The sequence below is a fragment of the Narcine bancroftii genome, chromosome 3, assembly GCF_036971445.1.
Source record: "Narcine bancroftii isolate sNarBan1 chromosome 3, sNarBan1.hap1, whole genome shotgun sequence".
Taxonomy (NCBI): Eukaryota; Metazoa; Chordata; class Chondrichthyes; order Torpediniformes; family Narcinidae; genus Narcine; species Narcine bancroftii.
Window position 1 is genome coordinate 72,017,581 of NC_091471.1, and position 24,752 is coordinate 72,042,332.

Sequence of the window (24,752 nt, forward strand, 5' to 3'; positions counted from 1 at the left end):
ACAGATGACACTAAGCTAGGAGGGGTTGTGTGCACGGAAGAGGGGGTCAGGAAGCTCCAGTGTGATTTGGATAAATTGAGGGACTGGGCAGATACATGGCAAATGCACTACAATGTGGATAAATGTGAGGTTATCCACTTTGGTAATACAAACTGGAGGGCACATTACTACTTGAATGGCAATAGATTAAGAGATGGGGAAGTGCAGAGAGACCTAGGGATACTTGTACATCAGTCTCTGAAGGCGAGCATGCAGATACAGCAGGCGGTTAAAAAGGAAAATGGTATGTTGGCCTTCATATCAAGAGGGTTTGAGTATAGGAACAAGGATACCTTACTGCAGCTGTACAGGGCCTTGGTGAGACCCCACCTGGAGTATCGTGTGCAGTTTTGGTCACCTTATCTAAGGAAGGATGTTCTTGCAATGGAGGGAGTGCAGAGGCGATTCACCAGGCTGATACCTGGAATGGCAGGAATGACTTATGAGGAAAGATTGCGCAAATTGGGATTGTACTCTCTGGAGTTTAGAAGATTGAGAGTGGATCTCATAGAGGCATATAAAATTCTGGCAGGACTGGACAGAATGGATGCAGATGGGATGTTTCCAATGATGGGAAAATCCAGAACCAGGGGCCATGGTTTGAGGATAATAGGTAAACCATTTAGGACCGAGATGAGGAGGAATTTCTTGACCCAGAGGGTGGTGATTCTGTGGAATTCATTGCCACAGAGGGCAGTAGAGGCAGGTTCATTAAATATATTTAAGAGGGAATTAGATATATTTCTTCAGTATAAGGGTATTAAAGGTTACGGAGAGAAGGCGGGGACGGGGTACTGAACTTTAAGATCAGCCATGATCTTGTTGAATGGCGGAGCAGGCTCGAAGGGTCGAATGACCTACTCCTGCTCCTATCTTCTACGTCTAAAATAAAAGGGATAAAAATAAAAGACAAGGAATATAAAATCAGTCTATTTGCATTATAATATACTTAGCAGAACCAGAAATATCAATAAAAGAATTACATAGGAAATTGAAGGAATATGGAGAAGTGTCGGGGTACAAGATTAACGCAAATAAAAGTGAAACAATGCCAATGAATAATGCGGATTTCTCAAAATTTAAGAAAGAATCACCATTCAGATGGCAAACGCAAGCAATGCGATACCTAGGTATACAAATAAATAAAAACCTCTGCCATCTATATAAACTCAATTATTATCCACTAATGAAAAAATTACAAGACGACTTAGAGCATTGGAAAGACTTACCACTAACACTGATAAGAAGGATAAACTGTATTAAAATGAACATTTTCCCAAGGATACAATACCTATTTCAGACATTACCAATACCCTTAACAGAGAAATTCTTCAAGGAGTTAAAGAAAATAATAAGGAAATTATTATGGAAAGGGGGGAAAACGAGGATAGCACTAGATAAATTAACAGAATGGTATAAACAAGGAGGCTTAGAACTACCAAGCTTTAAAAATTATTATAGAGCCGCACAATTAAGATACCTATCAGATTTTTATCAAACAAGGGAAAAGCCAGATTGGACTAGATTAGAACTAGATAAAATAGGGGAGAAGATACCTGAACATATTATATAAATGGGATTGAAAATTGGTACAACGTAGGAATTCTCCAGTATTACATCATCTGCTCAACATTTGGAAGAAGATTCATGTAGAAAGGAATAAAATAAATTACCAACTACCAAAACTAATACTGACGCAAAATCAGCTAATCCCTTTTGCAATATATAACCTTTCCTTTAGAGAATGGGAGAAAAAAGAGATCAAAAGAATAGAAAATTGTTTTTCGTGAAATAAATTATTATCCTTTGAACAAATGAAGGATAAATATAACTCACGATACAATGTTGGCATACTACCAACTGAAATCCTACTTGAAGGACAAATTGGGAAACAGTCTGAGGTTACCAGAAGGAAGTAATTTTGAATATGTGATTACAGACACAATGATAATCAAAAAATTTGTAACAAACATGTATATTAAACTACAAGAAAAGGAGAACGAGGAAACAAATGGGAAAACTAAACAAAAATGGGAACACGATCTAAGCATAAAGATAAAGAATGAAACATGGGAGAAGTTATGCTCCAGAACTATGACAAAGACAATAAACTCGAGATTACGTATGATACAATATAACTGGATACACAGGCTATACATTACACCTCAAAAGTTAAATAAATGGGATCCAACAGTATCTGACAGATGTTTTCGCTGTAAAAAGGAAATGGGAACATCAATTCATGCAATTTGGACATGTGAGAAAGTGAAAAAAATTTGGGAAGATCTAAACCAGATATTAAATAAAATCACAAAAAGCAATGTACCAAAAAACCCAGAGATCTTCCTCCTAAGTAACATAAAATACAAAGAATTTGGACTCGATTTGGATGGAGCACAAAAAAGATTTGTTATGATAGCCCTAGCTGTAGCAAAAAAATGTATTATGTCAACCTGGAAATTAGAAGATAACTTGAGAATACAACAATGGTATATAGAAATGAATAAATGTATTCCTTTAGAAAAAATAACATACAATTTAAGAAATAACATTACAATATTTGAACAAATATGGGAGCCATACATGAAACACAATAGAGAAAACCTACCGTGGACATCTACCACCTAAAATGACAGAAGGAGAAGATAATGAAAAGAACTGACTTAGTGGAATTTCTTGTTTATTTTTATTGAGTGACAACATTGTTTGATGGGTTTAATGTATCTTATATTCTGAACTTTAAATAAATGGGAGGGGAGGTGAGGGAGGGAGGGGAGGATGGAAGGGGGGGAGAAAACGACACTATATATTTAAGAAGGAAACTGTATGTATCTCGATCAATATGGTTTATAGTGTGAAAAATAAAAAAAATTAAAAAAAAATAGTGGCACTTAGCTTCCACCTACCTTTCAGAGGTTGACATTGTTCTGCACTCCACTCAAATCCAAACTGATGCTGCGGACAATGACCCAAATTGCCTCTCTGTGCAGTGTTACTCAGGCATGTGCAGAGCTTATTAACCCAGGCTGAGTTAACACTTATCTTTGTCAGAAAAATCATGCACACAAGGACCTGGGTCTACAAAATGTTGCTAACATGACAATTGGTTGGCATGTGAGGGGCTATAACTGAATGTTTAGCCAATGGAAACAAAATCCTTGGTACAAAAAAAACCATACCAGAACAAGCTTGTAGACTCAGCTGAAAATTCTGCAGAGCTTCTCGGTCTTGACCTCTTTCTGTCAGCTGTATTCCTTTTCCAACGAAAGCCAACGATTTCAGCTTTTGCAAGTATTTAATTTCCATTATGTTCTCCTTCAAAATATCAATCTGATTATCAGGCTCTCCTGCAAAATAATACTTCAGAATTATTCAGTCCCTTGCTTGGATGCAGGTTGTCGTTAAAAGCATTTACATCGCTGGCATATAACCCCCATCCTTGCAGTCTTATAGCTCTAAATATATAGCCACTGATTTATACTGGTTTAATATTTTTATTAAAAAATCATATTTCACTGAAATTTCACTGACCATTATTCACTAAAGTTTGCATTTTTGCGCATTTACATTTTCTGCACCAAGTTATTGTTAGATATTGGTCATTCACTAATGCTGGAAAGGAATGGTATCAGTGTAGTTATGAATTTTGATAGTATTGTGGGAAGGTCCCAAATTCAGGAGGAGAAGGCAGCAACCCAAGGTTTGGCAGGACCTTTTGATTGATTTAGGATAGCACTCCATGTCTGAATTCTCACAAAACTTTGGATTGTTGCAATTGCATCACAGTTTATATTAACTCTTTTAAATTGCTGAACCTATATTAATTCATAACACTATAGATCAGGGGTATCAAACTCAAATTCACCGAGGGCCAAAATTAAAAACTTGGACTAAGTCGAGGGCTGAACTAAATATTTATTGAAAATTTTCAACAACATCTGCATGTTTTCTCTCAACATATGTAATGTTAAACTTTTTCTTATTAAAATAAATGTTCAATAATAGTTTTGCTTAAACTTAAATATTTCTCTCTAGCCTTTAAGCCAAGGATCGCACGTGGCCGAGAAGCATGCCAGGGAAGCTCAAGGAGACGCAGAGGTGACCCACCACGTCCAGCCACATGGAGCTAGGCGGCGGGTCCGTTGGAGCTAGGTGGCGGGTCCGTTGGAACTAGGCGGCGGGTCCGTTGGAGCTAGGCGGCGGGTCCGTTGGAGCTAGGCGGCGGGTCCGTTGGAGCTAGGCGGTGGGTCCGTTGTATCTGCGCTGCTGTGAATATCTAATTAACTTTCCCGTTAACTATATCGGTGACTGCTGTGCCTGCTTTGGAAGTGCTAAAAACTACTAAGGTAGTGCTTGCTGCTGTGCATGTGCTATACTTGCGCGGCGGCCAGCGGGCCAACTCTCATATATATTTAATATGATCTTGCAGGCCAAATATAATTATATCGTGGGCCAAATTTGGCCTGCGGGCCAGAGTTTGACATGTGTGCTATAGATTATAGTCCGTGATTCTGAATAAATGAACCAAAACATTGTCTTTTTTTAATTCAAATGTTATTCTTTGCTCAGTCCATCATTTTCCATGAAAAGATTTGCATAGAAACACATTGCAGCGGCCCACGAACTGGCTCAAAAAAAGGGCCGGTGAACATGGTGATCATGAGGGCCCCGCAGGACCAATGGCCGTCATCCTACGTGACCTCACGCATGGGACGAAACAGCAGGCAACAGTGGAAACGCCGGCCGGCCAGACAGCAACGCTGTGATGATAATGACTCCTGTCATCGGGTGGGGGCGGGGGTGTGTGTGTGTGTGTGTGTGTGTGTGTGTGTGTGTGTGTGTGTGTGTGTGTGTGTGTGTGTGTGTGAGAGAGAGAGAGAGACTCCACACTCTGCTTAGCCCACTCACTATATTGGTGACCTGGACAGGTCCAACCAGCAGTTTAACCCAAAGACGATGGGCCAAGCAGCTCTCCACGTGGTCTTGCTAAAGATGCCAACGTTCTGGGCGTCGCAGCCACACATGTGGTTTGAACAGGCCGAGCCCCACTTCCACCTTTGACAGATCGCCACCGACGACACCTGCTATTACTATGTAGTGAGCTCGCTCGACCAGAACACGGCAGCAAGGGTCGTCAATTTCCTATGGCAGCCTCTGGAGCAAGGCAAATGTGGTGCCCTAAGAGCATTACTAATCCGCACTTTCGGGCTTTCACGGCTGTTTGCTGCACATGGACAGGGCCCCATCCATCCTCATGAGCAAGATGCTCACACTCGTTGAGGGGCACAAGCCTTACCTGCTCTTTGAGCAGATCTTCCTAGAGCAGCTGCCCAAGGATATCCAACTCTTGTTTGCCGAGGAGGAATTCAGCGACCCGAGGAAAGTCGCAGCCTGGGCGGACGTGTTCTGGAGAGTGAAGAACGAAAATGGCACCCGGTGAACAGATAACCAAGCCCCGATCCTAGAGGGCAACAAGGCACAGCAGACGGAGAGGCAAATGGACCCCTCCTACCCAGCCATATTGCTATTATCATCAATGATGGAATGTGGGGGCCTGTCGATGCCACCCATCCTGCGCGTTTCTGGGAAACACCATGGGCAACCATTGTTAATGACTGTGGAAGTTGGCCAACGTGATAGCCTCCTCCACGTGTCGGAGAGGCAGTTCCTCGTAGACACCAGTGCTGAAATAAGTGTCCTCCCTCCCACGGCCCACAACACCCAGAAGGCCAAGCCAGGCATGGCACTGATGGCAGCAAACAGCAGCTCTATACAAACTCATAGCACCCACACCATGTTCCTATGATTTGCTGGCCACCAATTTAAGTGGACTCTTACTGTCACAGCAGTGGTGCAACCGCTCCTGGGAGCCAATTTCCTGCGCACCCACTGCCTGTTAGTAGACTTAAAAGAGCGACGTTTGGTGCACGCCAGAACTTTTTAAATGATACCCCTGGCGGAAGCCAAACTTCCAGTCGCCCCTCTCAGCTCTGTCTGGCGATATCTACACACCCATCCTGATGAAGTTCCCTGCAATCGTAGCATCACAATTCCCCTCTGTGGAACCAAAGCATGGGTTAAGGCACCACATGCTCACCGAGGGCCTCCCGCTCCACACCAAGGCATGCCGCCTTGCCCCTGAAAAACTTGCCCTCACTAAAGAGGAATTTAAGAAAATGGAGGAGTTGGGGATATTGTGGCAGTCAGACAACCCCTGAGCCTCCTCCCTGCACATGGTCCCGAAAGCACCAGATGGGTGGAGGCCATGGAGTGCTTATAGATGCCTCAACGAGGCTACCGAGCAGTCATGTGATGGAGTAGTGGCTGGTGGGGGAATACCAGTCCTCTCCAGAAAAGAAGAAATAAAGTGAAGAAAATACAATGTTCAAGAAATACAAAATATAACAAATAAAAGATAAAGTTGTAGAGAAAAGAAAGAAAATGGCACCCAAGAAGGAAAAAGTAAAAACAACAGGAAAAAAAGAAAAGACGCCGGAAGAGAAAGAAGGAGGCCTTACCTACATGAAGAAACAGGGAGCCGTCGTGGAGAAGCAAGCCCGTTCTCCGAGGTTGGTGACGACCCTGCAGAGTCGCGACCCCTCCCGACCGCTGGACTGCAAAAATGGCTCTCTAAACCAAACAAAAGTGCGCAACTGCGCTTACTAAGGAGAAGGAGAACACCGACGGGGTGGGGGGGGGGCTCAGTGGAGGAGTGGGCAAACACAACACGACCAGCTGAGGGACGACCGACTCAGGGCTCTCAGTTGGAAGAGAAAAGCGACAGGAAAGGGAGTGAAAAGGAAAGAGCAGCAGCAGGAGGCCCAGCAGATGAGTAGCCCAGAAGAGGACCAACAACAAGAAGCCAAGCAATAAGAAGCCAAGCAAGAAGAAGCCCAACAAGAAGAGGCCCAGCAAGAAGAAGCCCAGCAAAGTGAGACAAGTAACTCATCAGGAAAGTCAGAAGACACAGATACAAGGAAGAGAAGAAGACACAAACACAGGTACAGACACAGAAGAAGAGGAAGAAGAAGACCAAGATCTGTACAGAGAAATAGAAGATAAAACAGATGGACAGAATATAGATAAAGTTTTTTTCAAGAACAAATGAGAACATTAAAAGAATGGTTGACATTAGAATTTAGTGAAATTAAAAGAAAAATGAAAAGTACAGAAGATAAAGTGAATAGATTAGAGCTGGTCATGACAGTAATAGGGAAAAGATTAGAAAATGTGGAAGAACGAGAAACGGCTGTAGAAATGGAAGTGAATTACTTAAGAAGAAAATTTGGAAGAAAGTGATAAAAAAGTTAAAGAGTCACAAGAGTTGTTAGCTCAGAAAATTGATATGTTGGAAAATTATAGTCGGCGAAACAATATAAAAATAGTGGGCCTAAAGGAAGATGAAGAAGGCACAGATATGAAGGAATTTATAAAAGAATGGATCCCAAAGGTCCTGGGAATGACAGAAATACAGGAAGGAATGGAAATAGAAAGAGTAGAAAGAACACTAGCTCTGAAACCACAGCCACAACAAAAACCAAGATCCGTTTTAGTAAAATTTCTGAGATACATGACAAGTGAAAATATACTGGAGAGGGCAAGGAATAAAATTAGAGAAGACAATAAACCATTGAATACAAGGGTCACAAAATATTTTTTTTACCCAGAGTTTTGAATTCTTAAAGAAGAGGAAGGAGTTTAATACAGCAAAATCGATCCTATGGAAAAAAGGTTATAAATTTATGTTAAGACATCCACGTGTGCTTAAAATATTTATCCCTGGGGAGCAAAACAGACTGTTCTCGGATCCGGAAGAAGCACGAGAATTTGCAGAACATCTGCAGGACAGAAGGAGAGATAAAGAGTTGTAACAAGAATGAAGAACGGCAATAAAATGTATATAAAGGTGTAAAAATAATGTCTATGTAAGAACTAAAGAAAGGAAAGAGAAGGGAAGAAAGGAAGTAAGGGGAAAAAAAAGGGTGAACTTTGTTTTCTGTGCAAAAAAAGTCTTTTCTGGGGGGGTTGGGTGGGAGAGAATAACCGTCACTGCGAAATCAGTTGACGCTTGCGATCGGGTTCGGCAAGGGATAAGGGTCAACTTGGGGGGGGGGAACATTTGGGGCTAAGGGAATATTGGATATGGGAGTTGTTGAAGTATTTTATGTTTTAAATGTGTTGTCATACATTGAGTTTAAAAAGGGAAAACTGAGAGATGAAAATGGGGGAAAGGGGGATGGTGGTGGTGAGGAAGCGGAAATGAGGTGTAAACAGGATATGAGAATGCCATGTTGAATTATATGACTATAAATATTAATGGAATACATAACCAAATTAAAAGGAAGAGGCTATTAAATTTACTGAAAAAAGAAAAAATAAACATAGCATTTGTGCAGGAAACGCATCTAACTGAAGTGGAACATAATAAATTAAAGAGAGACTGGGTAGGGCACGTAACGGCAGCATCATATAATTCAAAAGCCAGAGGTGCAGCTATATTAATCAATAAAAATGTACCAATCAGAATAGAGGAGGAAATAATAGATCCAGCAGGGAGGTATGTAATGATAAAGTGTCAGATATATTCAGAATTTTAGAATTTGCTCAATACAATGAAGAGGATCAAAAGTTTATGCAAGATATTTTTTTGAAGATTGTAGAAATGCAAGGGAATATATTGATAGGAGGGGATTTTAACCTTAATTTGGATCCAATGTTGGATAAAATCGGACAAAATACTAGCAAAAAGAATAAAGTGGCCAAATTTATGGTTAAATCAATGCAGGAAATGAAACTTGTGGATATATGGAGGAGGCAGCACCCAAGAGAGAAGGAATACTCATATTATTCGAGTAGGCATAAAACATACCCAAGGATTGATATGTTTTGTTGTCGGCCCATATTCAAGGGAGAGTTAGGAAAACTGAGTATAAAGCTAGACTACTATCTGATCATTTACCCCTATTATTAGCAATAGAACTGGAGGACATCCCACCAAGAACATATAGATGGAGGTTAAACTGCATGTTACCTAAAAGGCAGGAATTTAGAGAGTTTATTGAACGCCAAATTAAAACATATTTTGAAATAAACACAGAATCAGTGAAAGACAAATTTATACTATGGGACGCAATGAAAGCCTTCATTAGAGGACAGATAATAAGTTATGTAACTAAGATGAAAAAGGACTACAATCGGGAAATAGAACAGTTGGAAAGGGAGATAGTAAGTACAGAAAAGGAACTAGCAACAAGGGATGATAAAACAAAAAGAGAATTGGCGGACAAAAAAGTAAAATACGAAACATTACAAACGCATAAGGTGGAGAAGAACATAATGAAAATAAAGCAAAAGTATTATGAGCTAGGAGAAAAAAACGCACAAAATATTAGCCTGGCAACTTAAAACAGAACAAGCTAAAAGAACTGTATTGGCATCAAGGAAAAAGGACAAACAAATTTCGTATAATCCAATGGAGATTAATGAAAACTTTAAGGAAATTTATAAACAATTATACCAAACTGAGAACGAGGGGAAAGTTGATAAAATAAAAGTTTTTAGCCGAAATTGCAAGAAGAGGAACAAAACAAACTGATAAAACCATTTGAAATAGAGGAAGTACAGGATATATTAAAAAAGCTGCCGAACAATAAAACGCCTGAAGAGATGGATTCCCAATAGAATTCTATAAAACTTTGAAATAGTTATTAATCCCTCCTCTCCTGGAAGTAATGAACCACACAGAAGAAACACAAAACTTGCCAGATTCATGTAAGACAGAAATAATTACAGTAATACCAGAGACGGGGAAGGATCCACTAACACCAGCATCATATAGACCAATATCTCTACTTAATTCAGATTATAAGATAATAGCAAAATTATTAGCAAACAGATTGGCTGACTGTGTACCAAAAATAGTAAAACAAGATCAAACTGGATTTATTAAGAAAAGACGAACAGTGGATAATGTCTGTAAATTTATTAATTTAATTCATGCAGTTCAAGGAAATAAGACGCCAACAGTGGCAGTTGCTTTAGATGCAGAAAAAGCCTTTGACAGGGTAGAATGGAATGATTTATTCAAAGTATTACAGAGGTTCATTCTACCTGAAAAATATATTAATTGGATTAAAGCATTATATAATGGACCACTGGTGAAGGTAACAGTAAATGGATATGGATCGAACCAATTTAAATTAAGTAGGTCAACTAGGCGGGATGTCCATTATCTCCCTCACTGTTCGCTTTAGCAATAGAACCATTAGCAGAACTGATAAATAAAAACAGAAAATAAAAGGAACAGGATTATGTAGAATTAGGTAGGAAGTTTAAAAACAGGACCTCCAAGGTAGTAATCTCTGGATTGCTGCCCGTGCCACGAGCTAGTGAGGGTAGAAATAGGAGGATGTGGAGGATGAATGCGTGGCTAAAGAGATGGTGCAGGGGGAAAGGGATAAGATTTCTGGATCATTGGGATCTCTTCTGGGGAAGGTCGGACCTGTACAAGAGGGACGGACTCCACTTGAACTGGAGGGGGACCAATGTGCTGGCAAGCAGATTTGCTAAAGCTGTGGGGGAAGGTTTAAACTAGTTTGGCAGGGGGGTGGGGAACAGAGTATAAGAGCAGTCTCCAGGGAGTATGGCCACCTAGCTAGGAATAAAAAAGATAACAAAGGTAGGATGGAGATTAGGGTAGAAGGTAAAAAAGAGAATATATGTGAGGGTCATTCTCTGAGATGCATATATTTTAATGCAAGAAGCATAGTGAACAAGGTAATGAGCTAAGAGCATGGATAGATACTTGGGGTCATGATATTGTGGCAATTAGTGAGACCTAGCTACAGGAGGGGCAGGACTGGCAACTTAATATTCCAGGATACATTTGTTTTAGATGTGATAGATCAGGGGGTAAAAAAGGAGGAGTTGCTCTGCTTGTTAAGGAGGACATTACTGCCATGAGGTGGCAGGATGGTATGGAGGGATCGACCAGTGAGGCTGTTTGGGTGGAATTGAGGGGTGGAGGAGGCAAGAGGGTGCTAATAGGGGTGTATTACAGACTACCAAATGGGCCAAGAAAATTAGAGGAAGAAATTTGTAGGGAGATAACGTATATGTGTGAAAAACATAAGGTAGTGATCATGGGATATTTTAACTTCCCACACATTGATTGGGATACCCATACGGTTAGAGGGCTGGATGGGCTGCAGTTCGTTAAATGTGTTCAGGATTGTTTTCTAAATCAGTTAGTAGAAGAACCGACTCGGGATGGTGTAATACTGGATCTCCTGTTAGGGAACGAGCTAGGTCAGGTAGCGGACATTAATGTTGGAGAACCAATTGGGTCTAGTGATCATAATTCTGTTAGTTTTAGGGTAGTTTTAGGGAAGAGCAAGGAGAGGCCTAAAGTTGAGGTTCTGGATTGGAAAAGAGCAAATTTCGAAGGAATAAGAAGGGATTTGGTGAGTATTGAGTGGGACAGGATATTTTCAGGTAAGGATGTTAATGAAAAATGGAGGATGTTCAAAAAAGAAATTTTGAGGGTACAGAGTAGTTATGTCCCAGTGTGGATCAAAGGAAAGGCTGGAAGTCATAGGGAGGCTTGGTTTTCGAGGAATATTGAAAATTTGGTTAGGAGAAAAAGGGAGGTGTACAAGAGGTATAAAGAGCAGGGAGCTGAGAAGTTGAAGGAGGACTACAAGGAGTGTAGAAGGAATCTTAAGAAAGAAATTAGAAAGGCCAAAAAAAGGCATGAAGAGGCTTTGGCTGACAGAGTAAAAATAAATCCAAAGGGTTTCTATAAGTACATTAAAAGTAAAAAATTAGTGAGAGATAAAATTGGACCCCTTGTAGATAGCGAGGGTAGGCTGAGTGAGAAGTCTGAGGAAATGGGGGAAATTTTGAATGATTTCTTTGCCTCGATATTCACTAGGGAAAAAAATGTTGAACCAGTTGAAGTAAAGAAAAATAGTGGGGAGGTCATGAAGCATATAAGGATAACTGAGGAGGTAGTGATGGCTGTGTTAAAAAAGATAAAGGTGGATAAATCTCCCGGACTGGTAAAATATTCCCCAGGACACTCAGGGAGGCTAGTGGACAGTTAGTGGAGCCATTAACAGAGATATTTAGGATGTCACTGGCCACGGGGGTGGTACCAAAGGATGGAGGGTGGCGCATGTGGTTCCTCTGTTTAAGAAAGGGTCCAAATGCAAACCTGGGAATTATAGGCCTAAGTCTGACATCTGTGGTGGGCAAGTTGATGGAAAGTGTTCTGAGGGATGCTATTTACAAATTTTTGGAGGTACAGGGATTGATAGGGAGTAATCAGCATGGTTTTGTCAGGGATAGATCATGCTTGACAAACCTGATTGAGTTCTTCGAGGGGGTTACAAAAAAGGTTGATGAAGGGAAAGCTGTGGATGTTGTCTATTTGGACTTTAGTAAAGCTTTTGACAAAGTTCCCCACAGGAGGTTAGGAAAAAAGGTGGAGGCATTAGGTATAAATAAGGAGGTAGTGAAAAGGATTCAGCAGTGGTTGGATGGGAGGTGTCAGAGAGTAGTGGTAGAAAATTGTTTGTCCAATTGGAGGCCGGTGACTAGGGAAGTTCCCCAGGGTTCGGTCCTGGGTCCACTATTATTTGTTATATATATTAACGATCTGGATGTAGGGGTGGAGAATTGGATAAGCAAGTTTGCGGATGACACAAAGATTGGTGGTGTTGTGGACAGTGAGGTAGATTACCGTAGATTAAAAGGTGATTTAGGAAGGCTAGAGGTGTGGGCTGAGAAATGGCTGATGGAATTTAATACAGATAAATGTGAGGCGCTACATTTTGGAAAGGCAAATTTAAATAGGTCATATACATTGAATGGTAGACAATTGAGGAGTGCAGAGCAACAAAGGGATTTAGGAGTTATGGTAAATAGTACCCTCAAGGCTGATACTCAGGTAGATGGTGTGATGAAGAAGGCATTTGGAATGTTGGCCTTCATAAATCGGAGTATTGAATTCAAGAGTAGGGAGGTTATGATGAAATTGTACAAGGCATTGGTGAGGCCAAATTTGGAATACTGTGTACAGTTTTGGTCACCAAATTATAGGAAAGATATAAACAAAATAGAGAGAGTGCAGAGAAGGTTCACGAGAATGTTGACAGGATTTCAGGGTCTGAGTTACAGGGAAAGGTTGTGCAGACTGGGGCTTTTTTCTCTGGAGCGTAGAAGATTGAGAGGGGACTTGATAGAGGTGTTTAAGATTTTAAAAGGGACAGACAGAGTAAATGTGGATAGGCTTTTTCAATTAAGAAAGGTGGAGATTCAAACTAGAGGACATGGTTTAAGATTGAAGGGGGAAAATTATAAGGGGAACATGAGGGGAAATTTCTTTACGCAGAGGGTGGTGGGGATGTGGAATGAGCTTCTGGCAGACGTGGTCGAGGCGGAATCATTGGTTACATTTAAGGAAAGACTGGATCGTAACATGGATAGGAGGGGACTAGAGGGGTATGGACCGGGTGCTGGTCAGTGGGACTAGAGGGTGGGGATTTGCTACGGCCTGGACTAGTAAGGCCGAACTGGCCTGTTCTGTGCTGTAAGTGGTTATATGGTTATATATGGTTAAAAGGGATAAAAATAAAGGAGAAGGAATATAAAATCAGTCTATTTGCAGATGACATCATAGTATACTTAACAGAACCAGAAATATCAATAAAAGAACTACATAAGAAATTGAAGGAGAATGGAGAAATATCGGGGTACAAGATCAACGCAAATAAAAGTGAAGTGATACCAATGAGTAATGCGGATTATACAAAATTTAAAAAAGAATCACCATTTAAATGGCAAACACAAGCAATTCGATCCCAGGTATGAAGTTAGATAATAATTTAAGCCACTTGTACAAATTAAATTATCAGCCACTAATAAAGAAATTGCAGGAAGACTTAGAACATTGGAAAGAATTACTGCTAACCTTGATAGGGAGGGTAAATTGCATTAAAATGAATGTCTTCCCAAGGATACAATACTTATTTCAATCATTACCAATTCCCTAAACAGATAAATTCTTTAAGGAACTAAAGAGAATAATAAGGAAATTTTTATGGAAAGGGGGAAACCGAGGATAGTGTTGGATAAGTTAACAGAGAGATACAAACAAGGTGGTTTGCAGTTACCAAACTTTAAAAATTATTATAGAGCAGCACAATTAAGGTACTTATCAGATTTTTATCAGACAAGGGAAAAACCAGATTGGACTAAGATAGAGCTAGATAAAATAGGAGAGAAGGTACCGGAACATATACTTTATAAGTGGGATGAAAAGCTGGTACAATATAAAAGCTCACCAGTATTGCATCATTTACTCTATATATGGAAGAAGATTCACTTAGAAAGGAAAAAAACAAATTACCAAATACTAAAATTATTATTGATGCAAAATCAGCTAATCCCTTTGACAATAGATAACCTTTCCTTTAGAGAATGGGAGAGAAAAGGAATTAAAAGAATAGAAAATTGTTTTTTGGGAAATAATTTAACATTTGAACAATTAAAGTACAAAGATGGAATAACTCATGGTACAATGTTTGCATACCATCAACTGAAAGCCCACTTAAAGGATAAATTGGGAAACAGACTGAGATTACCAGAAGGAAGGACCTTTGAGTATGTGATTACAGACACAATGATAATTAAAAGATTTATAACGAACATGTAAATCAAGCTGCAAGATCAGGAAAATGATGAAATAAGATGTAAACCCAAACAAAAGTGGGAAAAGGATTTAAACAAAGATAAAAAAAAAAGAAACATGAGAAAAGTTATGTTCTGGAACTATGAAGAATATATTAAACACAAGGTTACGCATGATACAGTATAATTGGTTACACAGGTTATATATCACGCCTCAAAAGTTAAAATAAAATGGGATCCAACATTATCAGATAGATGTTTTCACTGTAAGAAAGAAATGGGAACAACAGTACATGCAATTTGGGCACGTGAGAAAGTGAAAAAGTTTTGGGAAGATCTAAATCAGATATTAAATAAAATCACAAAAAACAACATACCAAAAAATCCAGAGATCTTTCTTCAAAGTAATATAAGTAAGGAATTAGGCCTCAAATTGGATGAAGCGCAAAAAAGATTTATTATGATAGCCTTAGCAGTAGCAAAAAAATGTATAATGTCAACTTGGAAATCGGAAGAGAGCCTGAGAGTACAGCAATGGTGCATAGAAATGAATAAATGTATTCCATTGGAAAAAATAACATAATTTTAAAAATTAAGTCACATTATTTGAACAAATTTGGAGTTGTACATGGAACATAACAGAGAGGGCTTGCCTTGGAACTCCACCCCCTAATATGATAAATTGATAAGAAGACAAAATGACTTGATCCAGTGTGTGTGATGACATTGTTTAATGGTTTTATTGTATTGTATATGTTGAATGTTTATTGGTTTTGGAGGAGGGTGGGAAGGGGGGAGGGAAGGTAGGGGGGGAAAAAAAGGGGAGAAAATGCCACTGTGTATATTTAAGAGGGAAATGTTTGTATGTATTTTGGTTGATATGGTTCACAGTGTGAAAAATAAAAAATTATTAAAAAAACAAGGCTACCACACCAGAAAGATACCCTGTGCCATCTTACAAGGGACACGAATGGTTTCAAAAGTCGATTTAAGCAGGTGTTATCGTGAAATCCCAGTGCACCCAAAGGACACACCCAAAACTGCCATAATCACCCCCTTTGGCCTGTTCGAATTCATGAGGATGCCCTTCAGGCTTAAGAATACTACTCAGACTTTCTAGTGGCTGAAGGACATGGTGGGCCAGGACCCTCCCCTTTGGCATTCATCTACTTGGACAATATCCAGCTGACAGCTGCAACCATTCAGAGCACACGGCCTACCTTAGACAACTATTCACCCGCCTGCAGGAGTTCGGGCTGACCAAGTGTCAGTTCAAGCGGGACACAATTGGCTTCTTGGGGCATCAGATCAACAGGTACAGGGCGAAACAACTGCCCGAGAAGGTGGAGGTTATTCGGTGGTTCATGAAACTTTGTACCACGAAGGGGCTGCACGATTTCACCAGTATGATTAACTTCTACCATCGATTCGTACCGGCAGCAGCTCGGATCATGTGTCCCCTTTTCGCACTCATGGCAGGGGAAAATAAAGACATTGCCTTGAATAGGGAGGCCTCAGAGGCTTTCCAGAAGGCGAAAGATGCTCTGGCCAACTCCACTCTTCTGGTTCACCCCAGGCCAAAGGTGCCGACTTTCCTCACAGTGGATGCCTACAGCACAGCAGTCAGAGGGGTCCTTGATCAGCTAATCAATGGGCAATAGCAACCCCATACCTTTTATTTAGCCTTCTGAACTTAAATACAGCACCTTTAACTGGGAGCTATTGACACTGTACCTAGTGATCAGGCACTTCTGATACTTTCTGGAAGGCAGACAATTCAAGGTCTTCACAGACCACAAACCATTCACTTTCACCTTCCACAAAGTGTCTGACCTGTGGTCAGCTAGGCAGCAGAGGCATCTTTCCTGCGAGTCCGAATTTACCAGAGACATCCAACACATCACCGGCAAGAGCAACGTGGTGGCCAATGGATTCTCCTGTCCCACCATCAAATCCATCAGCGCAGCGTATGTTCAGCCACATCCTCATCGTGGGACGACTACCAGTTTCCCATGGGCGAGATACCTCCTCACTATGGTTGACCGCTCCATGAAGTGGTCAGAGGTGGTCCTAATGGCTGACATGACCACGGAGACCTGCGTCAGGGCACTAATCAACACTTGGGTGTCCAGGTTTGGAGTTCCAGAACATCTCACCTCCGACAGAGGAGAGCAGTTTACCTCAGGGTACTTGGCGGAGCCAGCCAAATAGTTGGGAACCCAACTCCACCATACCATGGCATATCACCCACAGACCAACAGGTTTGTGGACCGGTTCCACAGACACTTAAAAGTAGCCCTGATAGCCCAGCTCAAGGGGCCCATATGGCCAGATGAACTGCCTTGGGTCCTTCTGGGGATACACACCGTACCGAAAGAGGACTTTAATGCCTCCGCAACAGAAATGGTTTATGGCGCTCCTTTGGTAATCCTGGGGGAGTTCTTAGTCGTTGCCAAGGATCCAGAAATGCCCACAGCAACGGGAGCGCCAGAAGCAAATCTATTTAATGAAAAAGCTGAAGGAAAGGCTGGGTACCCTAGCCCCACCACATGGCTAGCTCAAATTTTTCGTCCCCAAGAACCTGTGAATATGTTTTTGTGCGAATGGGAGAGCACCGGGCACCCTGCCAAAGGCCAAACGAGGGGCCTTACAGGGTCATCAGGCATAATGGGTCAATGTGTGTATTGGACATTGCCAGCAAAGAGGAAACCTTCACCAGTGACCGCCTGAAACTGGCCCATGTAGACATTAGCTAGCCAGTCAAAACTCAGCCCCCACGACACAGAGGTAGGCTGCCCAAAGTGGCAGCAGACACTCCGATCATCAGTTCTTTGGGGTGGGGGGGGGTCCATGTAGTGGCCCGCGAACCGAGTCACAACCCAACTCACAAATCAGCCAATAAACGTGGCAATTGCGAGGGTTCCACATGGCCTCCCGCATGGTGGGAAATTGTGGGGCATGACGGGAACACCTGCCAATCGGAGGCTAGCACTGCAATGACATCACTCTTGTTGTCAGAGGCAGGGAGTGAATATAAATAAAGCTAATAGAGCTGGCAGAGCAATAAATCCGTCTTTGACATGTGCGCGCGCATGCGTTCCTTACTCAACATTTCCCATAGCGCACTTGCTACGTCATTGTAAATTATGATTTAAGAATATTCACAAACTTGACTTTTTTGAGTTTAAAAATAATAATTGTGGCAGTTCCAGAGCTGCTGCTGGTGCACACCTGCAGAGAGCAGGGAGAGGAGACACAGGGTTCTACCGTCCAGTCCAACTACCAACGGTAGTTTATTTTAAAATCATGCGACTGTGGGGTCTGGAGAGACTGCCCACATTTGAGGAGAAGCAGAGATGACCTTACAAGACAGTGACCACAGCGATGGACAAGCGAGGGATTCTGTAGCTGAATAACACACTGGTGGCAGGCTGTTGGTGATTCGAGATGAGTTTCCCATGCAGGCTGCTATCAAAGGACTGCTGGAGACTGGCTTGAGACTGGCTGAAGGGGTACCAGGTATCAGAACTGGGATGTGAGAGGGTGCTGAGGATGCTGAAGGTTTCCCAATGGTGTCAGAGGTCAGATTTTAATCTTGGGTTGCCGATGGTTTCGACTGAAGTCTGTGTGTTTGCGAAGGCAATGGGAGCACCAGAAGCAAATATATGCACATTTAGTGACTCTGGGGGAACACTTTTGCTTCTCTTTCTCTGACTGTATCGGGTGCCAGGGAATTTCTGTTGATGGCAACTCTTCGTCTGCCTTATGGCAGACAGACTAAAGACAATTTCGTTTATTACATGATAATAAGAGAATTTTGAAATGCCTTCAGTGAAGCCTTGTTTTTTCTTCCGCCATTTATTCCTGGAACAGATGCCGGAGGACATCTAGCTGCTCCTCACAGATGAAGAATTCTCGAACCCGAGGAGAGCAGCAGCCCATGCGGATGCCCTCTGGCGCACGTAGAGGGAGAACGAGGCAGCCCTCAAGCAGGTGGCATGACCAGTAGCCAGCCGACCGCAAGCTGCTTCCAAGACCAAGCCCGAGGAGGGCCAGTCGACCTTGTGTTTCTACCACCAGTGCTGAGGAGCGCAAGCCCATGCCTGCGGGTTTCAGGGTAACAACCAGGCCAGCTGCCATTGATGGCTGCGACGGCTAGCCACCTTCACGTGACGGACAGATCCACCGGCTGCCGATTCCTGGTGGACAGAGGGGCTGACCTCAGCGTCCTTCCCCCCACATCATTAGAGACTCGCACCTGATCTCGAGGTCAAACCCTGCAGACGGCCAACGGCTCCACCATCAGGACCTATGGCACCCGCAGGGCACAGATCCAGATCGGGAAGGAGAAGTTCCGCTGGATATTCGTCCTAGCCTCCGTGGGCACCGCGCTGTTAGGGGTCGACTTCCTCAGAGCTCACAGCCTACTGGTTGACTTGAAGGGCAAAAGGTTGGTCAATGCCTGAATGTTCCACTCCACTCGACTGGAGGTCGACAGAAGCCCGCAGGCCCGAAATCACCATCGTAACTGCCGCGAGGGACGAGTTTGACGAGATCCTCCACGAATTCCCCGCCATCTTAGAGCCACAGTTCAATGCCGCCCTGTCCCAGCATTGGATCTTACACCACATCGCCACACAAGGCCCCCCACTGCATGTTAGACCCAGACGGCTGCCGCCCAAGAAGCTCCAGCAGGCAAAGGAGGAGTCCTCCAGGCACCAAGAACTGGGAATTGTCCTGTGCTCAGACGGCACCTGGGCATCGCTGCTCCATATGGTCCCGAAATCGACCAGGAGCTGGAGACCGTGCGGGGACTACCGTCGGTTGAACAATGCGACCACCCCCGACAGGTACCCGGTGCCCCACATACAGGACTTCTCCGCCAACCTCCATGGCGCATGGGTCTTCTCCAAAGTGGACCTCGTGTAGGGATACCATTAGATCCCAGTGCATCCAAACAACGTGGCCATTATCACCCCTTTCGGCCTCTTCAAGTTCCTGGGTATGCCCTTTGGTCTAAAGAATGTGGCCCAAATGTTCCAGCACCTCATGGACGCGGTTGGAAAAGACCTGGACTTTGTATTCATTTACCTGGACGATATTCTCATTGCCAGTCGCAACCGCAAGCCCACCTCCACACATTCCTTGCCCGGCTGGCAGACTTCGGCCTCACGGTCAACGCGACCAAATGCCATTTCGGAAAGGAGTCCCTCCAGTTCCTGGGGCATACAATTTCAGCGGCTAGGGCCGCGCCAGCGCCGGAGAAGGTAGCGGCTGTTCAACGATTTCCCAAACCCTCCACCCTAAAAAGGCCTCCAAGAGTTCACGGGGAGGGTGAACCTTTACCATTGTTTCATCTCTGGAGCCGCGCGCACCATGCGCCCATGGTTCACGCTCATGGCCTCCAAAGAAAAGACTTTATTGTGGTCAGAGGAAGTGGACAGGGCTTTCATCGTAACAAAGGAGGCTCTAGCCAGCGCCACGCTGCTGGTGCACCCGCGGCCGGAGCCGCACACAGCGCTCTCCGTGGACACCTCAGCTACGGCAGTGGGGGGAGTTCTGGAACAGTGGCTCGATGGACAATGGCGCCCGCTGGCCTTTTTCAGCAAGCAGCTTTGCCAGCCAGAGCTCAAATACAGCACCTTCGACCGGGAGCTTCTGGCGCTGTATTTGGCCAACCGTCATTTCCGCAACTTCCTCAAGGGAAAGTCGTTTACAGCTTTCAAAGCTCTGGGGATGGCCAAGAATCTGTGGTCCGCCAGACAGCAGCACCACCTCTCGTACGTGTCTGAGTTCACGACCAACATCCGACACAGGGCCGGCAAGGACAATGTAGTGGTGGATGCGCTCTCCCGTCCAGCCATCAACACTCTCGCGCCAGGCCTGGATTATGAGCAACTGGCTCAGGCACAGAGGAACGATGCAGACCTTCCGGACTGCCATCTCAGGCCTCAAACTCAAGGGTGTCTGGGTGCCCAGCAGCCCAGACACATTGCTCTGCGACGTCTAAACAGGTACGCCATGCCCGGTGGTCCCGCCACACTGGATGGCGAAGGTCTTCAGTCTGATCCACGTCCTTGTTCACCCAGTGGTAAAGACAACTGTGCGGATGGTTGCAGAGCGGTTTGTGTGGCACCGGCTGAAGAAAGAGGTGGCAGAATTGGCGAGGAACTGTACCAGGTGACAGACCTCCAAAGTCCAGCGACACACACGAGCCCCCATCCAGAACTTCGACCCGGTGGTACACAGATTCCAACACATCCACATTGATGTCGTCTGGCCCCTGCCGGTGTCCAAGGAGGCTCATTACCTCCTCATGGTGGTGGATCGGGCCACAAGGTGGCCGGAGGCCGTCCCGTTAAGGAGGCCTCCGTAGAGTCGTGTGCCAGGACTCTGGTCAGCCAATGGATTGCTCGTTTCGGAGTCCTGGCACACATTACTAGCGACAGAAGGGCGCAGTTCACGTCTGCCCTGTGAACTCAGATTGTGAAGCTCCTGGAAGTCAAGCTCCACCACACCATAGCTTACCACCCGCAGTCCAACGGGTTAGTGGAGAGGTTCCACAGGCACCTGAAGGCATCGCTTATGGCCAGGCTCTCTGGACCAGACTGGGCGGACGAACTACCCTGGGTCCTCCTCGGGATTAGGACAGCACCCAAGGAGGACCGCAGGCTTCAGCAGCAGAGATGGGTGTCTATGGAGCACCGCTTTTCCTGCCGGGTGAGTTTTTCGGCCCAGACCCTGACACCACAGCCACCGGAAGAAACCTGCTGGCAGACCTACGCAGGCGACTGGCCTCCCTAACCCCCTCACCCCCGGCACACCATGGCACCCGGCCGTTTCATCTCCCCAAAGAGCTCAACTCGGCCCAGTTCATTTTCGTGCGGAGGGGACCACAAGGTGCACCACTGCAGCGACAGTTCAAGGGGCCATACAAAGTTTTGCAGTTCCGGCGGAACCTTCAACCTGGACGTTGGGGGGAGAGAGGAACTTTTTACGGTGGACTGCCTGAAGGCAGCCCAACTGGACTTATCACAGCCGGTGCAGACGGCCACGCCCAAGCACTGGGGCCGGCCGCCAAAACGACAGGACGCATAGCTGGTTCTGGGGGAGGTTGTGTGGCAGCGCACATCCTCACGGCGAACCGGCCCTGCTTGTATTGTGCTCATGTTGTCCTTAAAGGGGCGTGCTGAATTTGAATAAAAATAGTCATTAACGACCCTCAACGTGGTGGCTGTGTTTCTTCCACTGCTCACACTGCTACAGTAAAATATTTTAATAATTTTCTTTTATGATGTCATAGCAGTTCTTGATTAAAGTAACAAGGGGAGGTCCAAAGCCTAATAACCATTGGAAACAAACTGTTCTTGAACCTAGAGTTGAAAGGTATCTGTGCTTTCTGCCCACAGGTAGCAGCAAGAAGAGGTTATCACCAAGGTGAGGAAGGTTTTTTATGTTGGCTGTCTTCTTGAGGCAGTGCCTCACACAGACATCTTCAACGGATGTCCAAATCAAACTAAAACTCTCCCCCCCCCAATCTTTTCATATTCAAAACATAATCTACAAACATAAGAAAAACCAATTTGTCCAAAAAAATACAGGATTTTATTACATTAGTTCTTATTATTAAACAGCAGTGTTTAATTTTGAATAATCACATATCTGATTGTTATAACTGATCATATTCTGTTTAATGCAAATACTATAGTTTGCTATTGACAGCGATCAGACAAAAGAGAAAGGTCTTTCGAGGAAGGATCTTTTAAAGACTTGCAAACAAAAGTAACCCTGGTCACTCAGTCAGAAGTACTTAGATTTTAAAAATAGGCCCATGTAATCAAAAACCAAAATTTAAACCCAAATTCAGATCAATTTTTTCAGATTGATAACTTCAAACAAGTTATATTTGATAACATCATGTTAATCTTTAATGCAGAATAAAGCTTACCTGAATCAGGAAGATCAACAATTTGAACTTTAAGGAGCAAATTGACACATCTGCAAAGAAAATACAAACATTGACCAATGAAGGTTCCCTATTAATACAAAAGCAATAAAAATGGATAGATAACCTCCCACAAACACCAATCAAAATTCCTAGCAGTTCAAATGTTTTAGAATGATGCAGATATGAAGTATTGTGATTGTACTAGTTCTTTGAAAAAACTGTCCAGATAGTCTCACATTTTGAACTCCATCAGTGACCTTGCTATCGTAAGTTTTTAATCCAATCATCTTTTGAAATTCATTCCAGTAGAAGGGTACAAACCAAGTAGACTGCTTTTTTTTTCGTGGTGGAGACTGGAATTGAAAATTGTGCAACTATCAGTTGACATACCTGTATCTGACCTTATGATGAAAGGTGTTTGCAGGGATGGAGCTGGGACCCTTGAATACAATATATGTTGAAGACTTGATGTGAATACAGGTCATACGAGTAGTATGTTTGCAGATAAAAAGAAAATCGATGGCATAGTGGATAATGAGGAAGGTGTCTTAGGTGATAGATTAGATGGAAAGATGGGTAGGGCAAAGGCAGATATTTAATACTGACAAGTGTGAAGTCAAATATAGGTAGAGAATCGATAGTAAATGTAGGGCACAAAGGAATTTTGATGAACAGAAAGAATTTGTGGTTAAAATCCAGACTTCTCTGGAAGTGGTAACAAATATAGAAAGAGTTGTGAAGGTGGCATATGGCATACTTACCTTCATTGGTCAAGTAACAAAATACAAAAGTCAGGATATTAGATTAGAACTTTAGAAATCATTAGTTATGCCACACTTGAAATATTGTATGCAGTTCTAATTGACACATGACAGGAATTATGTATTTATGCTGGAGAGAGGACTTCAGTTATGGGGAGAGATTGGATAGACTGGAGTTGTTTTCTTTGCTGCGAAGAAGGCAAAGGTGGGGGCGACCTGATAAAGTATATAATAATGACAGGCACTGAGAGATGAGAGTCAGAACCTTTCTCTGATGGTAAGGGTATCAAAAATGAAAGGGCAGTTTTAAGTGTATGAGAAATGAGTTTTAATTGGGATCTTTTTAAATATGAATAGAGGTTGACATCTGGAATGCACTGCCTGAGAAAGCAAGCATATCTGATTACACCACCATGTGTAAGAGACATTTAGCTAGACACGAGCTGAGAAGGCAGAGAACAAGATGGATCTAACATGTGTGAATGGGATTAGTGTAGATGAGCAAAAGAGACAAGGTCCAGCATGGCAGGTTGGTCAAGAATGTTCAGTCACTCGGTACTCAGGCTGAGGTAATGAAATGGATTAAACATTGGCTTTGAGGGAGAAGCCAGAGTGGTAGCGCATGATTGCCTCTCAAATTGGAGGCTTGTGACTAGTGGTATGCCTCTAGGACCGTTGTTGGGTACGTGTTGTTTGCAATCTATAATCTACAATCTAGATGGCAATGTGGGAAATTGGATCAGCAAGTTTGCATCTGACACAAAGATTGGAAATGTAGTGAACAGCAAAAAAAAAGGCTTTCAAAGATTGCAGAGGGATCTGAACCAGTTGGAAAAATGGGCTGCAAAATGGCAAATGTAAGTTAATGCAGACAAGCATAAGGTGCCGTGCTTTGGGAAGACAAACCAGGATAAGACTTAAACAGTAAACGGTAGGGCATTGCGGTGTGTGGTAGAACAGAGGAATCTGGAAATATAGATACATAATTCCGTGAAAGTGGCATCACAGGTAGAAGGGTTATAAAGAGAGCTGTTGGGATGTGATGGTCAAGTCATATTAGACATTGGTGGGGCCATATTTGGAGTATTGTCTGCAGATTTGGTCACCTACAAGAAAGTTATCAATAAGATTGAAAGAGTGCAGAGAAAATTTACAAGGATGTGATGGGACTTGAGGAGCTGAGTTATTGGGAAAATGTGAATAGGTGAGGACTTAATTCCCAACAGCAACAGAGATGAGGAAAGATATGATATAGGAATACAAAATTAAGAGGGGTATAGATAGGCTAAATCCAAGCAGGCTTTTTCCACTGA

General features: G+C 43.2%; 1 protein-coding gene and 1 long non-coding RNA gene across 4 annotated transcripts in view; one reads left to right on the forward strand and one right to left on the reverse strand.

The window, feature by feature from the left end:
- The window catches only part of fancg (FA complementation group G), a 95,985-nt gene that overhangs the window by 19,505 nt on the left and 51,728 nt on the right, over positions 1-24,752 (reverse strand). For 2 of the 3 annotated variants that reach the window (XM_069924262.1, XM_069924263.1), the window contains exons 11-12: positions 22,679-22,728; positions 3,219-3,386 (exon numbers count right to left, since the gene is read on the reverse strand). In XM_069924262.1, the coding sequence (XP_069780363.1) occupies positions 3,219-3,386; positions 22,679-22,728 (218 nt within the window). Of the gene's footprint in view, positions 1-3,218; positions 3,387-5,308; positions 5,446-22,678; positions 22,729-24,752 lie in introns of those variants that run through there. The other variant, XM_069924264.1, reaches the window with a different exon arrangement.
- The window catches only part of LOC138757250 (uncharacterized), a 124,787-nt gene continuing 122,139 nt past the window's right edge, over positions 22,105-24,752 (forward strand). Inside the window, exon 1 of the long non-coding RNA XR_011353458.1 lies at positions 22,105-22,167. This is a non-coding gene — a long non-coding RNA (uncharacterized lncRNA). The remainder of the gene's footprint in view (positions 22,168-24,752) is intronic.